At 37.0% G+C, this 21,970-nt stretch overlaps 2 protein-coding genes across 2 annotated transcripts; one reads left to right on the forward strand and one right to left on the reverse strand.

Moving 5' to 3' along the window:
• The first annotated feature begins 357 nt into the window (after positions 1-357).
• On the forward strand, positions 358-11,200 carry LOC135628170 (protein TRIGALACTOSYLDIACYLGLYCEROL 3, chloroplastic-like). The gene is made up of 10 exons (XM_065134699.1): positions 358-722; positions 4,112-4,240; positions 6,613-6,708; positions 6,832-6,909; positions 7,906-7,967; positions 8,053-8,128; positions 9,760-9,867; positions 10,372-10,547; positions 10,630-10,714; positions 10,791-11,200. Exons 1-10 carry the CDS (start codon positions 528-530, stop codon positions 10,827-10,829), a joined length of 1,044 nt encoding a protein of 347 aa, XP_064990771.1. The 5' UTR covers positions 358-527; the 3' UTR covers positions 10,830-11,200.
• A 1,356-nt stretch (positions 11,201-12,556) lies between these two features.
• Positions 12,557-21,451, reverse strand: LOC135628441 (CASP-like protein 5A1). Its single transcript, XM_065135082.1, has 3 exons — positions 20,902-21,451; positions 13,662-13,794; positions 12,557-13,078 (listed from the first exon to the last, which is right to left on the reverse strand). Exons 1-3 carry the CDS (start codon positions 21,111-21,113, stop codon positions 12,887-12,889), a joined length of 537 nt encoding a protein of 178 aa, XP_064991154.1. The 5' UTR covers positions 21,114-21,451; the 3' UTR covers positions 12,557-12,886.
• Positions 21,452-21,970: the final 519 nt, after the last annotated feature.

A 21,970-nucleotide genomic window follows, 5' to 3' on the forward strand; every position in this document is an offset into this window, starting at 1 on the left:
CCCGAAAATAACAAGTAGTATCCTGTAAAATATCATTGTTCAGATTAGTCTCCGTAACACACGCTATAAAATATGACACAATTTTAGAGCATAAATAAAAATTAAGAAGGATAAATCATTAATTACCAAATGGTTTGAATCAATAAATTAATTGCTTCGATCCAACCGAGTCAAACTAAAATCTCGGTCTCGTCAAATCATATTTAATTGACCACGTGTCACGCGTACCCATGGACGGTTGAGATGGAAGAATTGGATGCTTCAATTTAGAAGTACTATTGTAGAGGATCCCACACCCAATGTACGTCTACGTCAGCTTTGCCGTGCTCCATTTCTTCTTGTCCCTTTTCCCCATTGCGCTGTGCGGTCGGTGTGGGAGGCGTCGGCCTCGAGCGCAACCAAACACCTCACGGGCCCTCCTCTCTCCTTCTCCCCTGCATCGACTCAGCCCATTCGCTTGCGAGGGGTTTTTTGATTGGCTTTCCTATAAGATCTCCTCTCTCTCGAATCCGAGCGTGAGATCGGTCATGTCGAGTTCCACCGTCTCTTCGGGAAATCTATGGGTTCCACGTTTGGCTTCTTTGCCGGCGCCAAGGAAGAGTTCTCTTCGTGCCCCGAAAAAGCTATCGAGCGGGTCGTGGCCGGTTGGGAGACGGATCGCTTGCGCATGCAGCGCCCCTCCGCGGAATTGGGGCGACGGACGTTCTGCTTTTGAAAGCCATGTGAGCTCGACGATCGGTCTGAATTGATTTTTTTCATATAATTTTTCTTCCTTGCAAACTTCTTCTTCTTCTTTTTCATTCAATCGACTGTTACGAATATGAATTCCCAATTAATACATCGGGTTTTTCATGTCAAGCGTTCAATGATGGATCTTTTGCTCAAATTGTCACATTAGCAAACTCAGAAATATCGGTTACATTGTTAATCATGCTTGACTGATCTCCATGGACATTATGTTCATGTAATTTGGCCATGTCAAACTTTCTTGTTTAACTTGCAGCAGTTGGGATACACAGGATAACAAACCAAAAACCTGAGTGGAGAATAAGGGAGAAAGACATGTAGAGAGGGAGATGTAAAGTAGGATAACAAGAGGGATATGAAGAGGTATAGGAAGATGGATTTTGTGCATCTTCCTACAGGAAAAGAAGTTGAAGTTTATGACATTTGAAATGTCGATATCGAGCCTATCCAAAATTAAGCCCCTGTAACGTCTTTGAATGCCGGGATTCAATATACTCTTTATGGATTCGACTTTGAACCTAAGCATGAGTTTGTATGAGGTCGTCTTATCTGACTAGTGGATCCAATTATTGTATGAAAAGCTTTACCTTCTATGAAGATCATTGGTTTGTTGTTTAATATGTCATGTTTTGACATTTTGATTTCTGAATTTGGATTTTATTAGGCTCTCCCTCTTTAGAGAATCTCCTTTTTCTTTACTTGTGCTATATAAGTGTTTTCCATTTTTTTTGGCTATTTTTGTATCAATTGACACTATAATTAGTTCATAATGATTATATATTACAGGTTGCCATGTCGTGACCAATATTGTAACATTCTTTTAGTTAAATTTTCTTTTTCTGTAGAATTCTGAAAGTTTTCGCTTCACAAATAAAACAAGAAATACTATTGTATTATATGGGCTAGGCATCTTTATTAATCTGATTGAGCCTAAAGGCTATTCAATCAGCTATACTCAAGATTCAGAGCCCTACTAGCCATACTGGGGCTAGGATTTAGCTGATGATTAATAGGGGTTGATCTATAGCTTAAAATAAAAAAGATTGGTCCAGCTCAAATATGTTGATTTTACTTACCATATTAAGTCTAATGTTATTAATAAGTCTTGTGGTGTAGCACTATAGACTCAGGAGAGTCGAGATCTCAACAAGTCAAGACAAGCTGTTGACTGTATTAGGCCTTGAGTTCTGACTTAAAGCCTTAAACTCAAAGCTTGAATTTGGCCAAGCTTGAACCTAGAGCTTAGGCTAATGATTAGGCTTGGTTGAGCTCATGCCTTAGTAAACTGTGAAATCTCGGACGAAGCCTGCTTTGAACCCAACCAAACCATGGGGAGGTTTAGTTGTTAGTTTCCTGATTGATGAACAATTTGTCTCCCTGATATAGTATGTATGCACTAGCTGTTGGATGTGCATGCCTAATTTTTTTTGTCACTGTTTGTCATAAGCAAAAGAGGAAGTGCATTGCTTTATTACACTTTGTTCCTGACTATAATTCGACAATTCTGGTTCATGTGGAAGACATTTTTGTTATGAGGCACCAATAGGCTGCCTTTTCTTCCAGAAATTTGTGGTTAAAATTAGATTAGATTTGCGAAATCAAGAATTTTTGAAAGTTGGGCTGAGATTCAGACTAAATAAGTAGATTTGGGTTAATTTCATTTGAATCATTTTCATTTCTTGTTTGAGTTTGTTCATGTCTATTAAGTATATTATTCTATTAGGAGAATTATATGATTATGAATTGTTGATTGTTTTTGACATGTTTGGGAAATTGGGAGACATGCTTTGACTAATCAAGCACCTTTAGAGTATTTAATTCTAACATTTTGCAATTCCTATGAAGAAAGGGATGTCCATTAATATAAATTATAAAAATTAATTAATGCATTCTCCTTTCTAATTTGTTGTAAATTAATAGTTGCAGTTCGACAATGAATAATCAGCTAGGTTGTTTCAATGGGAGTTTATGGGCCTTCTGATGGAAGAAAAATAATGTATCTTTCATAATTGAGAAGTTTTGTGTAAATTAGAGAAGTGAATATTTTTTTCTTTAAGGAAGAAGCATAATTTTCTGTATCAAGCAATTCCAATATGATACATCCTATATGTGTGATGTTTTAGTCTTATAATAATAAAAGGTTGAAATAGACTTGAATCAATTAAACTCAGCATGTGGTAGCTGATTTTGGCCCACTTTAGGTGATCTGACTATCTCAATAAAAAAAATAAGACCAGTCCAATGAAGGGAAAAGGAAGGAGAAGAGGGGAAGCCGAGATGAAAGAAAGAGAAAAGAAACCTACTTTTGAAAATGGGAAATAAAGGAAACCTGCTATCGATGTATTTGTAATTCACGAGCTAATTATATATTACCCTCTGTAGTTTGCCCTCTTTAGCTTCTCGGTCTCTAGACTTAAAAAATTTACATTGGAATCCCTATAGTTGTGAAAGTGAAACATCTAGTTCTATTTACCCTAATGCTATTGGTTTTACTGACGGAAGCATGAAAACAATAGGCAAAAAGGTACTTTTTAACATCCCAATTACGTTTTCGGTGATGGCGGACGACGGTGCAGTTGGGGTCGCTTGTGGCTATTGTGGATGAGGAGGAAGAGCGACGACGAGAGGTGAGGCGACAACGCAGATGTCGATGCTCCACATCTGCGTCGGTTCCAACAACGATATCGGGAAGGGCAGCGTCGCTTTGCATCTGCGTCAGCACCGATGCAGATGTTGAGCAGTCCTTTTGTCACATCTGCGTCGATACCGACACATATGCTGTGCAACGTTGCTTTGCATCTACGTCGACGCCGATGCAGTTGTCAAGTGGTGCTAATGCTGATGTAGAGCATCGACATCTGCGTCGTCGCCTCACCTCTCGCTACCGCCCTCCCTTATCCCCAACAACCTTCCACAACTCCTAGTGGTGTCGCTGTTCGCCACCACTAAAAACGTAATTGACACGTTGAAATTACCTTTTTGCCCATCGTTTTCATGATTCCGTCGGTAAAACCGACGACGTTAGGGTAAATGGAGCTAGATGTTTCACTTTCGTAACTATAGAGATTCCAATGTAAATTTTTTAAGTTTAGGAACTATGATGCTAAAAAGGTCTAACTACATGGGGTAATATGTAATTAGCTTGTAATTTACTGCGATCGTTGAATTTTTTGTCTGCAATCATTATTTCAATGTTTAAATCTGAATACCTTGTATGCCAATGCTTTTCTAGCGTCATGGTGTGTGGTAAGTCTATTTTTCATGCAGAAGAGTAAAAAAATTATATTGTACTTGCTGCATACATCAATACATTTATGTTGGTCATCAAATATCTTCCTAATAAGTTACATGGTTTTCTGGTTAGACTTCACCCTTGTCCAAGGGTTGGGAAGCGGGAACAGAGTTTAAGGAAGAACCTAAAGTCCTTATCGAGTGTAGAAATGTCCATAAATCTTTTGGGGACAAACAAATACTGAAAGGAGTTAGCTTCAAGGTAAAGTTTCTTCCTTTTTCTTGATGTATTACATTTAGGATAACTATTCCTTCAATAACTGATGCAGTTATTTTCTATCAATGTCAGTTAGCATAACATCCAAAATACAAAATCTAGAAAATATTTGTTAGTTTACTCCACCTTGTTATAGTTCTAGTTAATTAAGAATGTTTAGAGTTGCAACCAAATCAGATTTCAGTTCGTCAATGATCTAACTTGATTTTATTGTGTTTTAAATTAACATAAATTTGACCTAGCTCCTGTTGGTAAAACTAAGATCTTCACAAAGTCTTTATTTTGGTCATCCTCATGCATCTTTTCTGCATGTATCAGAGATGTACTTTGCATGATTCAAATTCCTTCATTGGCATGATGATCTAGGCATTTCACATCGTCACCTTATCTCATCCTATAACTTTTATATTAAAGATGATTAATAGGATTTTTGATATTGTTCTAGTTGTCAACTAGGAAATATCTTTACCAGGTCAGTGATGTAGGACAAATGAGTGGAGAGATTTGATGCGAAATTGGGCTTCAACAAAGATGAAACTATATAATAGTGTTTGCTGAAAACCTCTAAATAAAATAATACACTGACTTCAGGAGTCATAAATGTCACACATATTCACATAACACAATATTGATGGTATAATGATTTTTTTAATTTCAGTAAATCATTGATGTTAGAAAGAGTAACTAACAAAAAAATCACTAGTTACAGATTGCAGGGACTGTTACATCAACACTAAAGGAATAAGCAAGAAAAGAGCAAATTATATGGCCAATATTATTCATAAGGAATAAACGACTGAGTTTTTTTGAGAAACTGTTTTCTCTCATAGGATGATAAAGAGACAAATTTTCATAAGGATGATCAGTTTAATTTCATGGATAAAAAATTATCACCATCACATGGATGGTTGAGATTTGATTAAAATCTGATATCCAAGGGTTAATTTGAGATTTTGTAAAACTCAAATGATTGCTGGTGATGTAAATATTGTGTTTCTATGGGGAAAATCTCAGTAGTAGGCACTCTGTACATAGATATCCTATAATTTCTATTAATCCTGGATTTTCCAGACAAGTCGCTTGGTAGATTTGTTTTGCATTTCAAATTCTTTAAACACCAGTTCAATTTTTGTACTTATTGAAGATCATTTGCTTATAGCCGACTGCCAAATGCCAAATCTGCAGAAGCACTACTGTTTGAACTGAAATTGTCATGTAATTTGCATAATTTAAATGCTTTTTTAATATATAAACAGAAGTTCTTCTGCAAAATCAATCAGATGGCCAAAATAATATCAAATGAACCCCCTTCTCCCTCTCTCTCTCTCTCTCTCTCTCTCTCTCTCTCTCTCTCTCTCTCTCTCTCTCCAAAGAAAAGAACTTCACAATTCACATCATCAAGAGAGATTTGACTCGTTGAGTATTTTTCATTGGCTTTGAAGTTAATGATTTTAGTTAAATATTAGTCATCCCTGTGATTGTGATCTTATTTCAGGTATAAAATTCTGTCGTTTCATCAGCCTTCAAATAACACATTCAATGTATCATAACTGTGCAAGCCTTATAGACTGTGTCAAGTATTAACCATAGGCCTTTGGCTTTGATGTAAGGGCCCTTGTATGCATAAGAAGCTCACCTACCATGCTGGCATTTCCGTGGTTCAAATGGCATTTCCGTGGTTCTTTTATTTGAAATAATGGTGTACCAGCAAGAATACAGTTTCAATTTACCACAAATGTTCTAAGTTAGAACATTTGTGGTCAATTGATATGGTTAGAACTTCTAACCATAATTCACAGTTTATCTCTTTAGCTTCAAGCCTCTTTTGCTATATCGGTCTTCTGTGATCATGTTTCTAGTTGCATGATACACGCTCAGTAGCTAGCTAGGACTCATCTTCTAGTTATAGTTTTATCAATTGCCAGCAAATGTTGGAGGGTCTATTCGAATTCATATCTTGACTGCTCTTTTTTTAGATTTTATTTGGGTTATATATATCAAGCATTTGATGTACACTGAAGCATTGGCTCCCAAGTGCCATCTTTTTTTGGGCTGAGAATTTATCTTAAGATGGTGACAGATTTGATATTGGTAATATACTGTGATCATACTTGGAATTTTTCTCTTCCCTTTTTTGACCTTAATTGCATCTCACATGGCTGATAATGAAATATGGATATATTACTTTCACTTTTCAAGGGATTTACGGAGTTGGAAGTCAACTTATTGTACTTTGCCTGCAATGTGCATGAAGTTCAGCTTGCCACTATGAACTACTATTACAAATGTTGTCAAGTTTGGGACAATTGGAGATGAAAGTTTGACTTGATTATTCCCTTGTCCTTTTGCTTGGTCAGATTAGGCATGGGGAAGCTGTTGGAATAATCGGGCCTTCAGGAACTGGCAAATCAACCATTCTGAAGGTCATGGCTGGGCTTTTAGCACCAGACGAGGTATCATTGAATAATACAATTTTCTTGTACACTGGATATTTCAATTGATACACTAAGCTAGTTTTATGTGTTGCATTTTGTAGATAAAGTTCTTTTATGCATTTCTATTATAATAATGAGCAGGGTGAAGTTCTTATATGTGGTAGACAGAGACATGGATTGGTCAGTGATGGAGAGATATCAGGTCTTCGGATCGGCCTGGTAACTTTTGCCTCTGATAAGTAATTGGCTTGTAATGATTAACTTTTCAAAGTGCTCAGAATTGTTTTTTCAAACATCATCAATTCCTGTTGAAATTATAATTCATTAGCTTGCTGAAGACCCTTAATTTCAGAATATATGTCCCGTGATGTATGAGGTATATACCATTACAAAATGATCAACTGACTAACTAGTTGTTTCATGCATGAATTTAGGTTTTGGTTAAGGACCATTACCAGGCCCTGGCCGGAAATAGAAAATTAATATAATTTCTCATGTGAGGCTATACTACCATTTTCTCCATAAATTTAGTACAAATCTAGTTGACTGATGGAGACTGAAACTACTTCAGCTGTCTCATATATCTGTATCTCCAATTCTTTATTGTAGTTGTAATAATTAAAAAATTGATTTTAACTCATTTTTATTTTTTTCTTTATATGTAAAAATGCTATGCCATTTCATAAGATAAAGATTAATGGTTTGGCCAGTAACACCTACGACTTGAGGTGCGAGTTTAAATACTTAGGGGTGGTAGTTTCTGTAATTTTTTTTATCTTGTTTATTTGGTCATTACACTTCTGCCATCTGACTTAATAAAAAGTATAAGATATATGCATTATTATCAAATAAGATACATCATCTAAGGATCACCTTATGTACCTGCATTCCTTGATGTAAGAAGATAGAGATATAAATCTATTACGAAGTACCAGAAATATTAAGGACCTCGTACTCTTTATCATGGTTCGTCATTTCGGGTATCGAACCCATCTTAGAGATTTGTTGGTACCATACGTATTGGTTTGTATCGGTGTACTGACACATGATATACCAGCATGGTGCTAACAGGGACTCGCACGAGCCACGTCTTGGTGGCGAGTTGGATTGGTAAATATTGACTTGGGCGGTACCGCATATCTTTCTCTTTATAACTGTCTAGCTTTTGCATTCAGTCATAATGAACTGGTTCCCCTTTTGGTTATACTAATACAGGTGTTCCAGAGTGCAGCGCTTTTCGATTCTCTTTCAGTGCGAGAAAATGTTGGTTTTCTATTGTAAGGAGTTTCTCTTTCCTGAAGAGATTATTAGAAAATATGCAATACATTTTTTCTGTTCTTACATGTGTTATACCTCCACTAGGTATGAAAATTCAAAAATGTCAGCAGACCAGATTTCACAACTTGTGACAAGGAACTTAGAAGCTGTTGGTTTGAAGGTACCTATCATTTTGAATACATGAATTAGTTTCTGGAACCGCAGATTGAAAGCATTCTCTACCTAAAGTTCTTTCCCAAATTTTTATCTAGTTTTTCCATAGATTGAAATTGTGAAAAATCTCTATATGCAACAAAAGGAGTATATTTATGTGCAGCTTCCACCTGTATATATGAATGGATCTAGAACTAAGACTTGACCTTTTGAATCAAATACTAAGGGCCAGTAAGTTGGATAAATTAACCTTGTTGATGTATTTGCATACTTGTATTAAACTTTGAATATTCAAATGCAGTGAGGACTAAGGTCTACGTAATCATTGTGAGAAGTTGGATGTCCTCAATGTTTGCGTTTTCTCTTTTTGCAATCTTCCTGCATTTGCAACCATGAAAAGCTTTCCTCGTACTTCCAAACTCAGATGTCACTGGAATATGTGGTCTGCATCATGCCTGGTTGGATTTTAACAGGTATCTATTAGCTCTTACTGCAGTATAGACTATGAAGCTATCATGGATGTTCCATGGAAACAATGTTTCCCAAATTCATCTATTAAGTCCAGGTCAGGCATTGCCTTCCATATAACTTTGAGCTTGCCAATAATCCACTGGCACTTATCAAGGGAATATCTGACTACTGTATCCTCTGTAAGAGTCTATATTTTTCTTTACTTCTCCCTTTTATCATGAAATTAATTGCTAGGCACTTTAGCATGTACAAACTTCATAGTTAACACACTTCTAATCCTTTTAACACCTTCAGCTTCATATCTTAGAGAAAATTGTTGGGTGAATGCCCTCTAATCCTGACCTATTTTGGATAGCAAAATCACCTTCTATTTTATTGCATCCAGTTCCCTGAAAATGTTGACAAGTCATGATGTTTGTCCTCCTTGGTGACTACACATTTTGGGTAGCAAAATCACCTTCCCATTTTTTGTGTAATCACTCTGGTTTGTGCATAGGATTACTATATGAGGAAACAAGCCAAGTTGAACCTTCAGCTGGTTCCATCATGTTCAACTCAATGATTCTTCAAAAAACGATGAACATATGAACTTAACAATTAACATACAATAATTTGCTACTATTTGTCAATACAATTTGATGTAAACATTTTATTTGCTAGTTGTATTTTTATGGAAGAATAATATCTGATTGTTTGATTGTTATGTTCCAAGAACAACTAAACATATGTTCATAAAAGGCTTAAATGCCCTCTGAATTTTGATGATCCTTTAGCTTTACTGACAGTTTGACTTCACTGCAATATTGGTGGCCAATTTGATTTGGTCCATTAAGGATTGGGACAGGAAATTTTGAACTATGCTTAACTCAATCAAGTGGCACTTTTGGAATCATAGTTCAGCATCCGAAATCTCCATATGCTTTATATCACTCATCTCCAGAATCCTCCTTGGCTGAGGTTATCTCATGCCAGTACATTTACTTGTTTGATGCAGTTTGTTGCTCGGATAAATTATTATTAGAAGTATGAAAGTTGTTGTGAGATTATTTTGTTATATTGTCCTTGTCTATTAAATTCATATATTTGCATAATTGATCTTGTTAATGCATATAGTAGCACAACCAACAATTTTATTTTTTTGGGTATACTGAATTGTGGTCTTGGCAGGGAGTAGAAGACCGTATGCCTTCTGAACTCTCCGGAGGCATGAAAAAGCGTGTGGCATTGGCTCGATCCATTATTTTTGATGACACAAAGGAGGTGATAGAACCAGAGGTATGAGAATGCTTATTGTTGATTTTCGTGATCTATGCTGTACACTAAATAGTAAAGGTAATATCTTGGTGACTGACTAGATGCCTCTTTCAGCTATTTTTCCTTACAGATTTTGTTTGTAGCCTACTGCAAATCAAAACAAGAATGCGAAGCACCCACTCCATGATTCCTTAGAGCTTAATCAGTAACCGATAAAAAAGAAAACTGTGCATGCATATTTCTTTTGAGACCAGATGACATTTGTGATTCTTTAGGGAAAGGCAAATGGCTACAATGGGTCATTTTGTTTCCAGTTCTTTTCTATCTTTAGTTTCCGATAGCCATTACCTATCTGAGAGAACCACTTGGTTGGTAGCCAGGATTATAGACCAAAGAAATAGGCAAAAGCATGTTACTGCTTCCAGTTTGGTAAAATTCATTTGCTTGGAGATGAAACCAAAGCCACAGTTCTTTTTTCAGATAACCTAGCATACAATATCTCTCACATTCTGTAGCCGCTTTCAGGTGCTTTTGTACGATGAACCTACTGCAGGACTTGATCCAATTGCATCCACCGTCGTCGAAGATCTAATACGGTCCGTGCATAGCATGGGACAAGATGCTCTTGGACAGACAGGAAAGATAGCATCTTATGTTGTTGTAACGCATCAGCACAGCACCATAAGAAGGGCTGTTGATAGGTAAAATCTTCTCCTGAACTCTTTATGTTTCCTTATGGGGGCTCCAATAGCCATCTTACGTAGCTTAAAGCTGTATTGCTAGGTTATTATTTCTCTACGACGGAAGAATTGTATGGGAAGGAAAGACTGATGAATTCAATACATCGATGAACCCTACCGTTAGACAGGTCTGACCATAAACTTCTTTTTTCAGTCAGCGGATGCAAAGTATAAATTACTAAGTTTTTATTCTTAACTTTTCAGTTTGCATCAGGTAGCTTGGATGGTCCAATCAAATACTAATGTAGATTTAACTCTTCTCATCGGTGACGTATTTTTGTCTTGGCGCAGCAATTTGTCTTTTCAGCAAGCATGGTTTTTGTATTTTGATGGCTTCGGCCTAGTTGATGTGCAGAACTATTGATACATTGTCGCATCCAACAATTATATATATATATATATATATATATATATATATATATATATATATATATATATATATATATATATATATATTCTTGCAAAATCTAAAACTTGCCATTGTAGTTATTTTCCTGATTGTTTTACCATTCGTTGAAATTCTAAACGAGTTAATATCCTTTAGGAAACTCAAATTTATAAGAATATCAGGGGAATTCCAAATATTCTATATATTCCATATGTATTTTAATTCATATTGGTTAGCTGTGATTGATGAGGCTTTTGGATGGATGTTACTCTGATGGATAGCGCAGGGTTTTGTTCTTAGATGTAAGTGATGAGAGCTATGGACAAAAGCGATGAGAATGATGAGGCGATGGGTGACGGATGGGAGGTGAAGACCAAGAATACTCTCATCTTTTACTTCATGAAAATAAAGCAAAATAGAAATGCTGTAGAAAAAACAAAAAAAAAACCTTGAGACTTTTTTGTTGTTGTTGAGAATTTACCCTTTTAATTTTGGTACTATTTGCTTCTTGCCTTCGTCATAAGCGAATTTATGTGCCTGACAGCCATTCTAGAAAGATCTTCTAACTGTGTGCAGTTCTTTGATTTGCCCAACATCCTGCAGAAAATATTTCTGAAGTGCCCACTTAGCTCAAATGATAACGAGGTCTCGAATCCTCAACTCCACGTGGTCACCGCCTCCGTTTGCGAGACCCATTTGCTACGTCCAGCAAATTGCTCATCTAAGGGCAAGTGTACAAGCTGGCCGCTAGCTTGAGAGTGAGTCGACAACGGTTCGGACAGGTGGTTAAACGCTCCCATAATGTTCTTTGACGCCAATAGTGACGTTGATGATCCCCAACAGTTCTTGCTCGAGGGCTTTTTGGAGAGGACCAAAGTCTTGGGTCTGGTGGTCTCTCATTGGGCTCATTAAGTCATTATCCTTAGTCAAATCACTCTTTGGAGGTTTCATGATCGTATTTTGGATCCCTATTGTGAGAGCCCCGAAGCATGTCTTAGTTGGGAGAGATAAATGATAGAAAAAATATTGTCAGCCAATGACATTTAACATATGGCCTCCATGTAATGTCCAGGGTAGAAGGAGAAGACAAAGACCACCCTCCACCTATCTACCCATATGAATGAGGGTCCAAGACAAATGATTATATGTTATCTCTCTTGTCGTCCACATGGACAAGAGACCAGTAGGAAGCTATTGGATGTGATTAGAGGTTGTCTTTCCGTAAAATATTCTATGAAGTATTATATTCTATTACAATCAAGTATAAAAGCTCATCTTCAACATAATGAGAAGATGAGTTATCTTTTTTTACTACTCACGTCCAAACTTATATACCTTGAATTATTAACATGAGCATCAAAGGGACAAGGTCGAAAAATCTCTCTCAATCTCGATCTTCATATAAGTGATACCTCAAGAGTTCGATGTTTTCACCTTAGAGACACCTCGACATACAAGTTTGAATCAAGTCAAATTAAGACATCAATAATTTTTCTTCTCTATCACTGTATCCATACCAACAATAGGTAATGAGTAGTGTGCAATGCAGACCTCAAGGGGGGTGAGAGGGATAAAACGTTCCTTGGAGCAAAAAATAAAACTCCATCCGTTTAGTATGTGCAGAGTTGCAAAAGAACATCATAGTTCATAACATCATGTTCTCTTACATGGCTAAGTTTAAAGACCACAAAGCGTAAACGATCGGGAGACAAAAAGAGGCCGATGCCCAATAATCAACAAACCATGAGTGCCAAAACTCATACATTTGATCTGTTATGTCGCGCAATTCACACCCACATTATCATACTATACAAATGACAGCAATGGGGAGCTTAACTGTTGATTAGAGGAAGGAAAAGAAGAAAGACTTCAAGGCCACACCAATAGGAAATCATGAGTCATTTCTTGCCCTTCACCTCGATGCCAATGACCAAAAGTTCAACAGAAATGATGGGGAGACTGCAAACCAACTGATGAAAGCCATCGCCGTGGCAGTCTCAAAGCTTGTGCAGTGATTCTGTGAGCATACATTGAGATCATTTCCAATCAGTACTGTAATGCCGGCCGATGCACAGGCAGCTGCAAATGTCAGTGTGGATGTGATCTGCATGAGAATTCAGAGAAATTATCTGCCAGAGAAAAGAAAAGAACAAAAATTCTCACCCAGAATAACATCAAGCACTCTCATGGTAATAACAGCATTGAGGTTTTTCATTTCATGTACCGGACCTGGTCTGGATCGAGACAGATCAATCCATGCCAATCTGGTCTGGAGTGTACGAAGAGAGACAGGCCTTATACTTGGTGGTATTGTACCAAAGGTACCAAGTGGTATAGGTCCTATACCAGGCGTATTGCCTAGTTTATTCTGGTTTACATGCCGGTAGGTTGTTGGAACAGAAAATATCGTCCACACCTCCTTTGTCGAACTAGAAAAAGTGGTTTCAAAGTTTCATTATTATCCCATGCATGATGTATGGTCTTAGACATAATCAAATTGATGCATATTCAAATTCTAGATGATAGATTTGAAAAAGAAAATTGCTTTTGTAAAGCATGCTGACTTCATGTGTGAACTCATATGGCACAATCCAGGTGCTTATCCACATGCAAAAAGCCACTAATAACTTGTTTAGAGTGAAGACATGAAACTAACATCCATCAAGCACCCCCACAAATTTTCTTACCCCATCTCCAATGGTAAACAGACAGAGAGCACGGGAATTCCTCAATGAGCGTTTTACTAGAAGAGCATATATATCCAGAAAGGCTAACGAGATACTCCACAAGCACTGTAAGATGACTGCTGCAACCAGATAGCTGCACAATACAAGGAAAAATTACTTCAGAAGGTTCAAATTTGCAGTTTCATCTTATATTGCTACAGTTGCTAACGCCTTACAAACAGAAAAAATTCTGCATATATGTCAATGCTAACAATCTTAAAAGAAGCATAACAAGGGAATTTTTTTAAAGCAGTTGCCAAAACGTAAAAATTTCTTTAACTATATTATGTTATATGAATGACTTCCTTGAGTGGTCAATTTACCAACTATTGGACCGTTCAATCATCATGATCTTTTTCAGTCAACCAGCACTTTGCGAGTTAGGTAGAAAGAAAAAAACAGATGCTGCCACAGTGGAGGAAAAAGATTCATATAGATGACTGTTTCTCAAAATCGGAAGCTGGACTGATATCTAGATCCTTGCTTGAAAGTGATTCAAGACGTGAGTATATCCACATGGATGAAATTAATAAGCAGATTATGATAAAAGGCTTGACACATAGCATATTATAGAGGACTTTTGAGCATACAGATAAATCTTTCCCATTTGGGTCTAAAATTGGGGAATACATTACTAGTCCTTGAATTACTAGCCATATTTCAACTGAACCCAAAACTTCCAATTTTGCAATTGACTCTGAAAACTACAATTATATTTCAATCATGTCCTACAATTAGCTCCTATTCATAGGACTTGTTAGAAAGCTAACCAAATTGTATAGTAGAATTTAACTCGCTTGGCATAAGCACCATTTGATAGTTGTCCAATGTGGTCCCTGTGGTTCAAAACTCAATACTGGCTTCAGTTTGGAACCAAACCCAGGGTGGTACTCAAACACATTCCTAAAGACACTAATGCTAGGTTGGTAAAGCAAGTCTTGATATGCAGTCAAGCTAGTTCCCCATCAGGGCTTATTTATAAATGAAAGTTGACAGCAGGATTTGATGGAAATATTAATTAAAATCATGGAGCCAAATGGAAAAAAAGGGTAAATTTTAAGGACTGATTGAAATTATGGAGCATGTACAAAATGTTTGTGTTGATAAAATGAGTATGTTAAGGTAATTGTGTAGAACTATTACCATGAATAAAAAAAATTATTTGTGAATGATTAGACATAGCCTTGATAAATGCTACTATGGTTAGCTGGGATGAGACATTAGTGATAGTGGTGCAAAAGGCAAAGGAAACCTAAAAGACTTTGCTAGAATCTACAACTAAAGATCTAAATTCTATTGATCTAGCTAAGAATGTTGTTTTGTATAGAATCAATAAAGAAAATATAACTATGTAGCCAACCTAAGATAGTTGGGACACTGAAGCTTCTAGTTGTTGTTGTATTGATTACCATATTGTTAAATGACTATTGATGTAGCATACCTAGTTCCCCAAATTAGGAAGAGCAAACTTTACAAACTAGCGAGAAGAGGGAAAGGAACAGAGGAAGAGTGATGTAATATTCATCAAAATTAAAGAGGAAACTTAACAAAGAACCTTTTGATTTGTTCATCAAAGCTCAGCTACATATCATTCTTGTACAGTACCAGTATACAAGTGATGAGTTACCGAAATAAAATGTCAACCTAGATTCATTGTCCCAGACTCATAGTTCCAGATCCAGACATGGTAATAAAATATAAGTCAGACCGTCTTAACAAAGACATAAACCTTGAGTAAAAGAATGATCAAAAGATGTTACTTCTATAGAGTGATTCCTCAATTAGAAGGGTACTTGGCATCGATAGCAGAAAACACATCTTCCTAAATGCTATGACAGAAGTTTTATGGTGAATAGATAAGAACAAATTGATTCTGATATGACACCTTCCTAAACAAATGACAGAAATTTAAAATTTCTGAAGCTGATATACACTCAAGTCTATTAAACTAGAGTCACTGGCACCTTCACCTTCCACTCAAACAATTAGGGAAGGTCTTATAGGAAACTTATGAAGTAAACTGTTTGTGCAAAATCAGAAGCACCTTTTCTAGTATATAACAAAGTGGAATTGCTAAAAGAAGATGTTATTATGGAATCACTAGTTCCAGCAAAATGGTATATAACTTAATGACAGAACAAATAACAAACCTAAGAATTCATGAGAGAAATGAAACGTCAAATTCTTATTCTCTGAACAACCTAATGAACCGTACGACTTTGAAAGGTAATGACAGAGATGTATCAAACCACAAAAGATGTTCACTTTTCTGCAAAATTTGCTTTAGGATCACAAATAGTCATAATTTAATGTTCTTGATCAATATGTATGATAAAATAAAAGTGAACGAGGATCCTGCTATTTCAGGGTCTAGGGAGAGAATATATTAAAGAGACCATTTCTGTGACAAGAGAAAAGGGTAAATATCCATGACAAGGGATTAGCAGATACAAAGAGGGATCTACACGTGGTGGAGCAGATGCTGGAATAGGATGAGTGTGTAACATGATATTGTAAATTGCCTGTCAACATGGTTCAATTACTTGGGCCAAGGACAAGAGAAAATTAACTAAGATAATCTAATTTGTGTAGCTGCTTTAATGAGGATTCATCATTCCAAAACCCATCTTCAGAATGTGGGAGGACAATATTATGAAATATTGATTTGTTTCTCTGCAGTGTAGATAAAAGCACTTTGACTCTCTTGGTGCACCCAAGGCACAATCCAGCAACTGCATGTCTCTAGGAGAGGCAAGAATAGTCAAGCACACACAATGCATGCTCCACCAGTGGGCACCAAGACACATACATTATCAAAATATATAGAATGAAACTCAAATCCAGAAACAAAATTCCAGTAACCCAATATCCAACAACCGAAAACTGAGTCAAGGCTCCATGACCGAAAGTCATCTCCCCTTTGAACTTATTGCAAATTGGGTTCCAAAATGCCAAGGAAGACAGAGGCCCACATGTAATAGCTACCTATGGGACAAGATGGCTCATGATGACAACAGGCAAGCTTTGCCATAAGCTAGTGATGCTACTACTTTGTTGGCAATTGCCATTGTGCCAACAAGCATGTTCAGGTCAACAGAAATCACCACTACATTGTTTGGCAGCAATCTTTGTTTTATTGCTATTTCCACAGTGAAAAAAGCAGACACTTTTTTTTTTTTTTCTAGTCCCCTAATCTATTAGTTATACTCTTTTGCTTTTTAACAGTTTAAGGTTGTGTCTAGACCTCTTGGTCTATACAGTCTTAAAGATATTGTAAGATTACCTTTCACCAGTGATGAGGTTCACAGTAGACAAATTAAATGGATAATGAATGTAAACCAACTGTCAAAACAAGGTTACTAGAAAGATCTACAGAAATTACCAGCCGCATGTTACTGAACTAGACTCCCAGAAAGAAAATTGTTACAGAGATTAGCAGATGTATCGGAACAGCCAGATGAAATTTATCCTAACTGCTTCAAAATTTCATGATGAATCGACGAGATTGACTTCACCTTGAGGCTGCAGATATGTGTGAACTTACAGTAGAGTTCTATCTACCAACACTTCAAACCTTAAACAAAAGCACTTATTGATTGCTTTGAGTCATTTCCTTTCAGATAATAACCTAATGAATCTTCTTATATTACAATCAACTGCATAGAGCAACTCACAGTATGACAAGGACTTGTTTGGTACTTTACAGTACCGGTTAGCTCATAACAGATCAACCAAACTTTGTTGTGACAAGTTTATCTTCACTTCGATGGAACTTGTTATAAGTTAATTAAAGTTACTAGTATGCAACTCATCAATCATAGTCCTAGTAGAAGTGTAGAACATTGAATTAGTATACAGACTGAAAGCAATTAATTTAAATGGACACAGATGTCATCAGTTAACAGAAAAAAAAAGGAAGATATGTAGGAACGGACACTGGTTTCTTAACAGACAAACTCTAAAAGGTGAATCGAAAACTACTACTGATGCATAATTGTCTAAATGACCATTATTTATGTTAACTAGATTTTTTAATTTCATAGCCAAAGGTGATTAAGGGTAAACGAACAAGAACAACACTATTCAAATTATGGTACGCAATACTTATAATCCAGTAGGTATATTTCTAGCATTATTGCATCCATATGTTACAGATGCAGGCTTCCAACAGAAAATAATGGTAACTAGTGGACATGAATAAAACTTGGACTCCCTTTAGACATCCTAAACATGAAGCCAAACGAAAAGATCTTCCGCAACATATAAAAAGATTCTTCAAAGGTCAAAGAGGTCTACATTCAAAAGGGAGAAATATACTTTTAAGTATTAAAGATATAAATCATTTACTGGAAACTATTATCAAGAGAAACTTTTCCAATCCATCTATAAGAGGATAATCTTGCAAAATGGTCAACCTAGAAAATCTTATCAGATTGTGCATTGACATTGCAAATAAAAAATATTTTTAAATGTGTAAGACCAGATAACATGTACCAAACAAGAGGCTATTTAAAACTGGTATAATTTGAAAATAGGCCCCACATGAGAATTGAAAAAGTAATGCAGACAAATCAGAAGATCGATCTCCAAATGCTAAGCATGCAGCTATGGAATTTCCCAAGATTCGTCGTACCATGGTATACCACAAATACCGATATGGATGCGACATATCAATCTGTCGGTATGCCCCATTATATCGTGTGTCAGTACATTAGTACAATTTAATATGTACCATACCAATGGCTGGTCATTACATCGGTATGGACCGGTAAGACAAACCATAGAATTTCCAATGGTAAAGGTTTAACTGAACAACAAATTGGAATAAACTAGTTTCACAAATGAAAAGTTCATAGAGAAAACCAAAAAATGGAGGAAGAACTGATGATAACAAATTCACGATACCAAATGAAAGCAAAAATTAGATCTTCAGCTAAAATGATAAACCTTGCTAGCAGGACCTAATACATCCAGAAAAATAAATTTAAGCATTTTAATAGAATCTTGTGGATAGAGGCCTAAGATCACATCAGTATAGACCTTAGTAGATGACAAGAACAGCACAGAGCTTCCTGCTTCTTTGATACATTTAATTAGGACAATTTTAACAAAAGAAGCTAGCTCAATATATGGACAAAATGTGCAAATCTTTCAAAAATCCTTAAGATATTATGGTGAATGAGTTTGTTAAGTAAGATCGCCTATGAAGCATGGACAAGGACACAAAAGAATTCAGACATATTGATGTGGCAAATTTTTGTGAAGTATACCCAATATGGCTTAAACGTGACAATTAGCAAATAATAGTTTGTATAGATTGTTACAATTTTATGTGATCAGATGTAATATGTGTAGATTTAGATAATCTATGACATCAAAGGTGATCATAGCATGCATTTACAGAAGTACTTCAAACCATATTTACAAAAATGTGATCATCCACAACCATATCTAAACTATCATAGCATCGTTCTAAAATGCAACACTAGTAACTGCTATAATGGTTTAAGGGAAAGTGCTATGCTAAACAAACAATGAAACCTAAAAGCATTTTGAGTTGGTAGCAGCTGCTGTCGCACTACGTTGTGTTTACACAGAATCCACTTCAAAAACAGTTCCATACAACCGACTAGTACTATAAGCCCTTAACCAAACCTTGGTTAAAATAAAAGGTAAAAAATAGTATATTTTACTATTCTAATTTATATGTGATAAACACTTATGGACAATTGGAGTCTCAATTTTCCTTGTAGTGATCCACTTTGGGCTTGTGGCTGCTACAGTACCTGATATCCATCCATTATCCACTATGAAGATGCTCTTCTTCTATGTCGACAGCATCCTATTTATAACATTGCATTATGGTAAGCCTAAATTACATATACCCTATATTCAATATGGCAAGAAGCCATATGCAGATGACATGTGGTTTACATATGTGTCATAATTTAAAATAGGTAAACGGAACATGTGCCATCTGACAATTGTGGGTGACTAACACAGACACAAAATGACAAACCTAGCATATATAATGGTCTATACTTCAGATATGATCATGATAACCAGTAAACATAGAAGGGCCATAAAAACACAGCAAAATGTGAAATATTGTCCAGGAAAATCAACCATAGATAAAGGTAGTTTCTTGTCTTCACCAAATATCTTATCCGAGTTCATGATATGACCCTGAATCATGAATTAACATGCATGAACTTTGAAGTTTGAATCAATTACGTAGGGATGGTACACAGTATAACTCTGCGTCAAATCTGAAAGTAAAATGGCCCCTCTCTTGGTGACACTAGAGGGGTGTATCGTTGTGTCTGTTTCTATATTTGTTCATCATCCAGTAGTATCTAGCAGTCACTTCTAACAAACACTCAACAATGCTGTTCACGGGCAAGTGTTACATTAGTTACTTTAAGATCTCAGTTCTCAGTTTCTACTCTTAATCATATAAGGGCTTCAAATTTTCTGTTCCCTGTCAATTGGTAGCACTGCACTCACTATTAATGTTTGTTCTGTAATGTTTGCCTTTGCCCTTGCTGTTGTCTCTTCTATTGCCAGATTGACACAAGCTCATGTTTATGAAAACTGAATTTGTGGTGACCAAAGGAGTACACTGCAAGTCACCAAGCATATTGAGTAGAAAAAATCAAAGAGATCTTATTTATCCTTTTGAGAAATAAAGGTGATTACTTGATCTTTTAAATATTTAAATGTGATACACAATAAGTCCAACCAGTTAAACATCACAAGAATGTACGTATGTGGGTAGGCCTGGCAATCCTTTGGCAATACCTATCTCCAGATTACTTTCTTTATGTTTCTCAGTCATTAGACCTGATTAGTGCACCACGGCTGCATCAATGTGTTGTCATTTTTTCCTTTTCATATTATGTGAAAGCAAAATTTACCTTTAGATTAAATTCTTTTCAGTAAAAAACAAATCTGTTTGTAGATTCCTTTCCGAATACGAGAGTTTCAGCACTCTCCAATAGAGCCAAAGAGATATAAGAGGAATACTTTTCAAGTCAAATGACCTATAAATAGTACACAATAACAAGGCAAGAATGGGAATCTCATATAAATCACTCATAGTAGAACAAGAAAGTAAATGATCCATTCGATTACTTTAAGGAGGTGCTGATCCGTGCGAAGAAACGGGGAAGAAGGAAACAAATGACAAGGACAAAGTTACCAGAAGGCGGTGACGGAAGCGAAATCGCTGGTGGAGACCATGACGCCGAGCGCGGCAACCGCGAACGCGAATTGGAACAAGCGAAGGGCGAGGCCCCCAGGCGTCCCCGGCATGCCCTGGATGTCCTTCATCCTCACCCTGGGTGGGTTCTCGGCCGCATCCGTAAGAGGCGGCGCCTCCACAGGGTGTACCGCCGGCCGGCTAACGAACATCTCCCTTACACCAACTCCCAGATCATGAGCAGCTAAGCTAGCTAGAAAGCCTCAACGAAGGATTCCTATTACGGCCATCGTTCATCACCTCCTCTTTAGAATCGAACGACTCGAAGTTTCCAGGATCAAGATCTCTGGACGAACCCCGAAAAGGGATCTGATTCCGGTAAGGAGAACGCGATTGGGAGAGAAAACTCCAATCCACCAAAAGTTCGAACCAGATCGATCGATTCCGAGCTGGGGAGGCGGGTGGGGGAGAAGAGGGAGGAGGATTAGAAAGGCGATAGAGCGGCGGCGACGGAAGAGTCAGGCGACGACAAGACGAGGAAAAGAAAGGTAACGCAAAATAATAATTAATAATAATAATAATATATAATGATGATAATAATAATAAAGAGAAGAAAAAGGAAAAGGAAGACTTGATTTTGCCAGCACGCCTGGGTTTCTTTTCGGTGGCGTGGGATGCCCATCAACACACGGCTTCGGCAACACTTAGGGAACGACGTGCTGATGTGGAGCTCGCAATTGCGATAAGGAATGGGATGAGTAACTTATGTCGCTACCCAAAGGGAGGCGTAACGCGCTACACGAGGTGGCACGACAATGGGAGCGAACTAATGGTGTCGCGCGCTCCGGCATCTCTTCCCCGCCAGTACTTTGCTACCCGTGACGGGAGACCCTTGGACAATTTCGGGGCCCACTTGTGGAGCCCTGGTTTCGTCCAATAAAACTACAGGTCGTTTGGGAGGATAGGGTAGGAATCGGATACCTCACCATGGTGTGCGGCACCCATGTAAAGCGTCCCTACGCGACCAGTTATTTAACGAACAATGTAGCTTCCACTATTTCGGCCGACC

This window comes from Musa acuminata, chromosome BXJ3-1, assembly GCF_036884655.1.
Source record: "Musa acuminata AAA Group cultivar baxijiao chromosome BXJ3-1, Cavendish_Baxijiao_AAA, whole genome shotgun sequence".
NCBI lineage: Eukaryota > Viridiplantae > Streptophyta > Magnoliopsida > Zingiberales > Musaceae > Musa > Musa acuminata.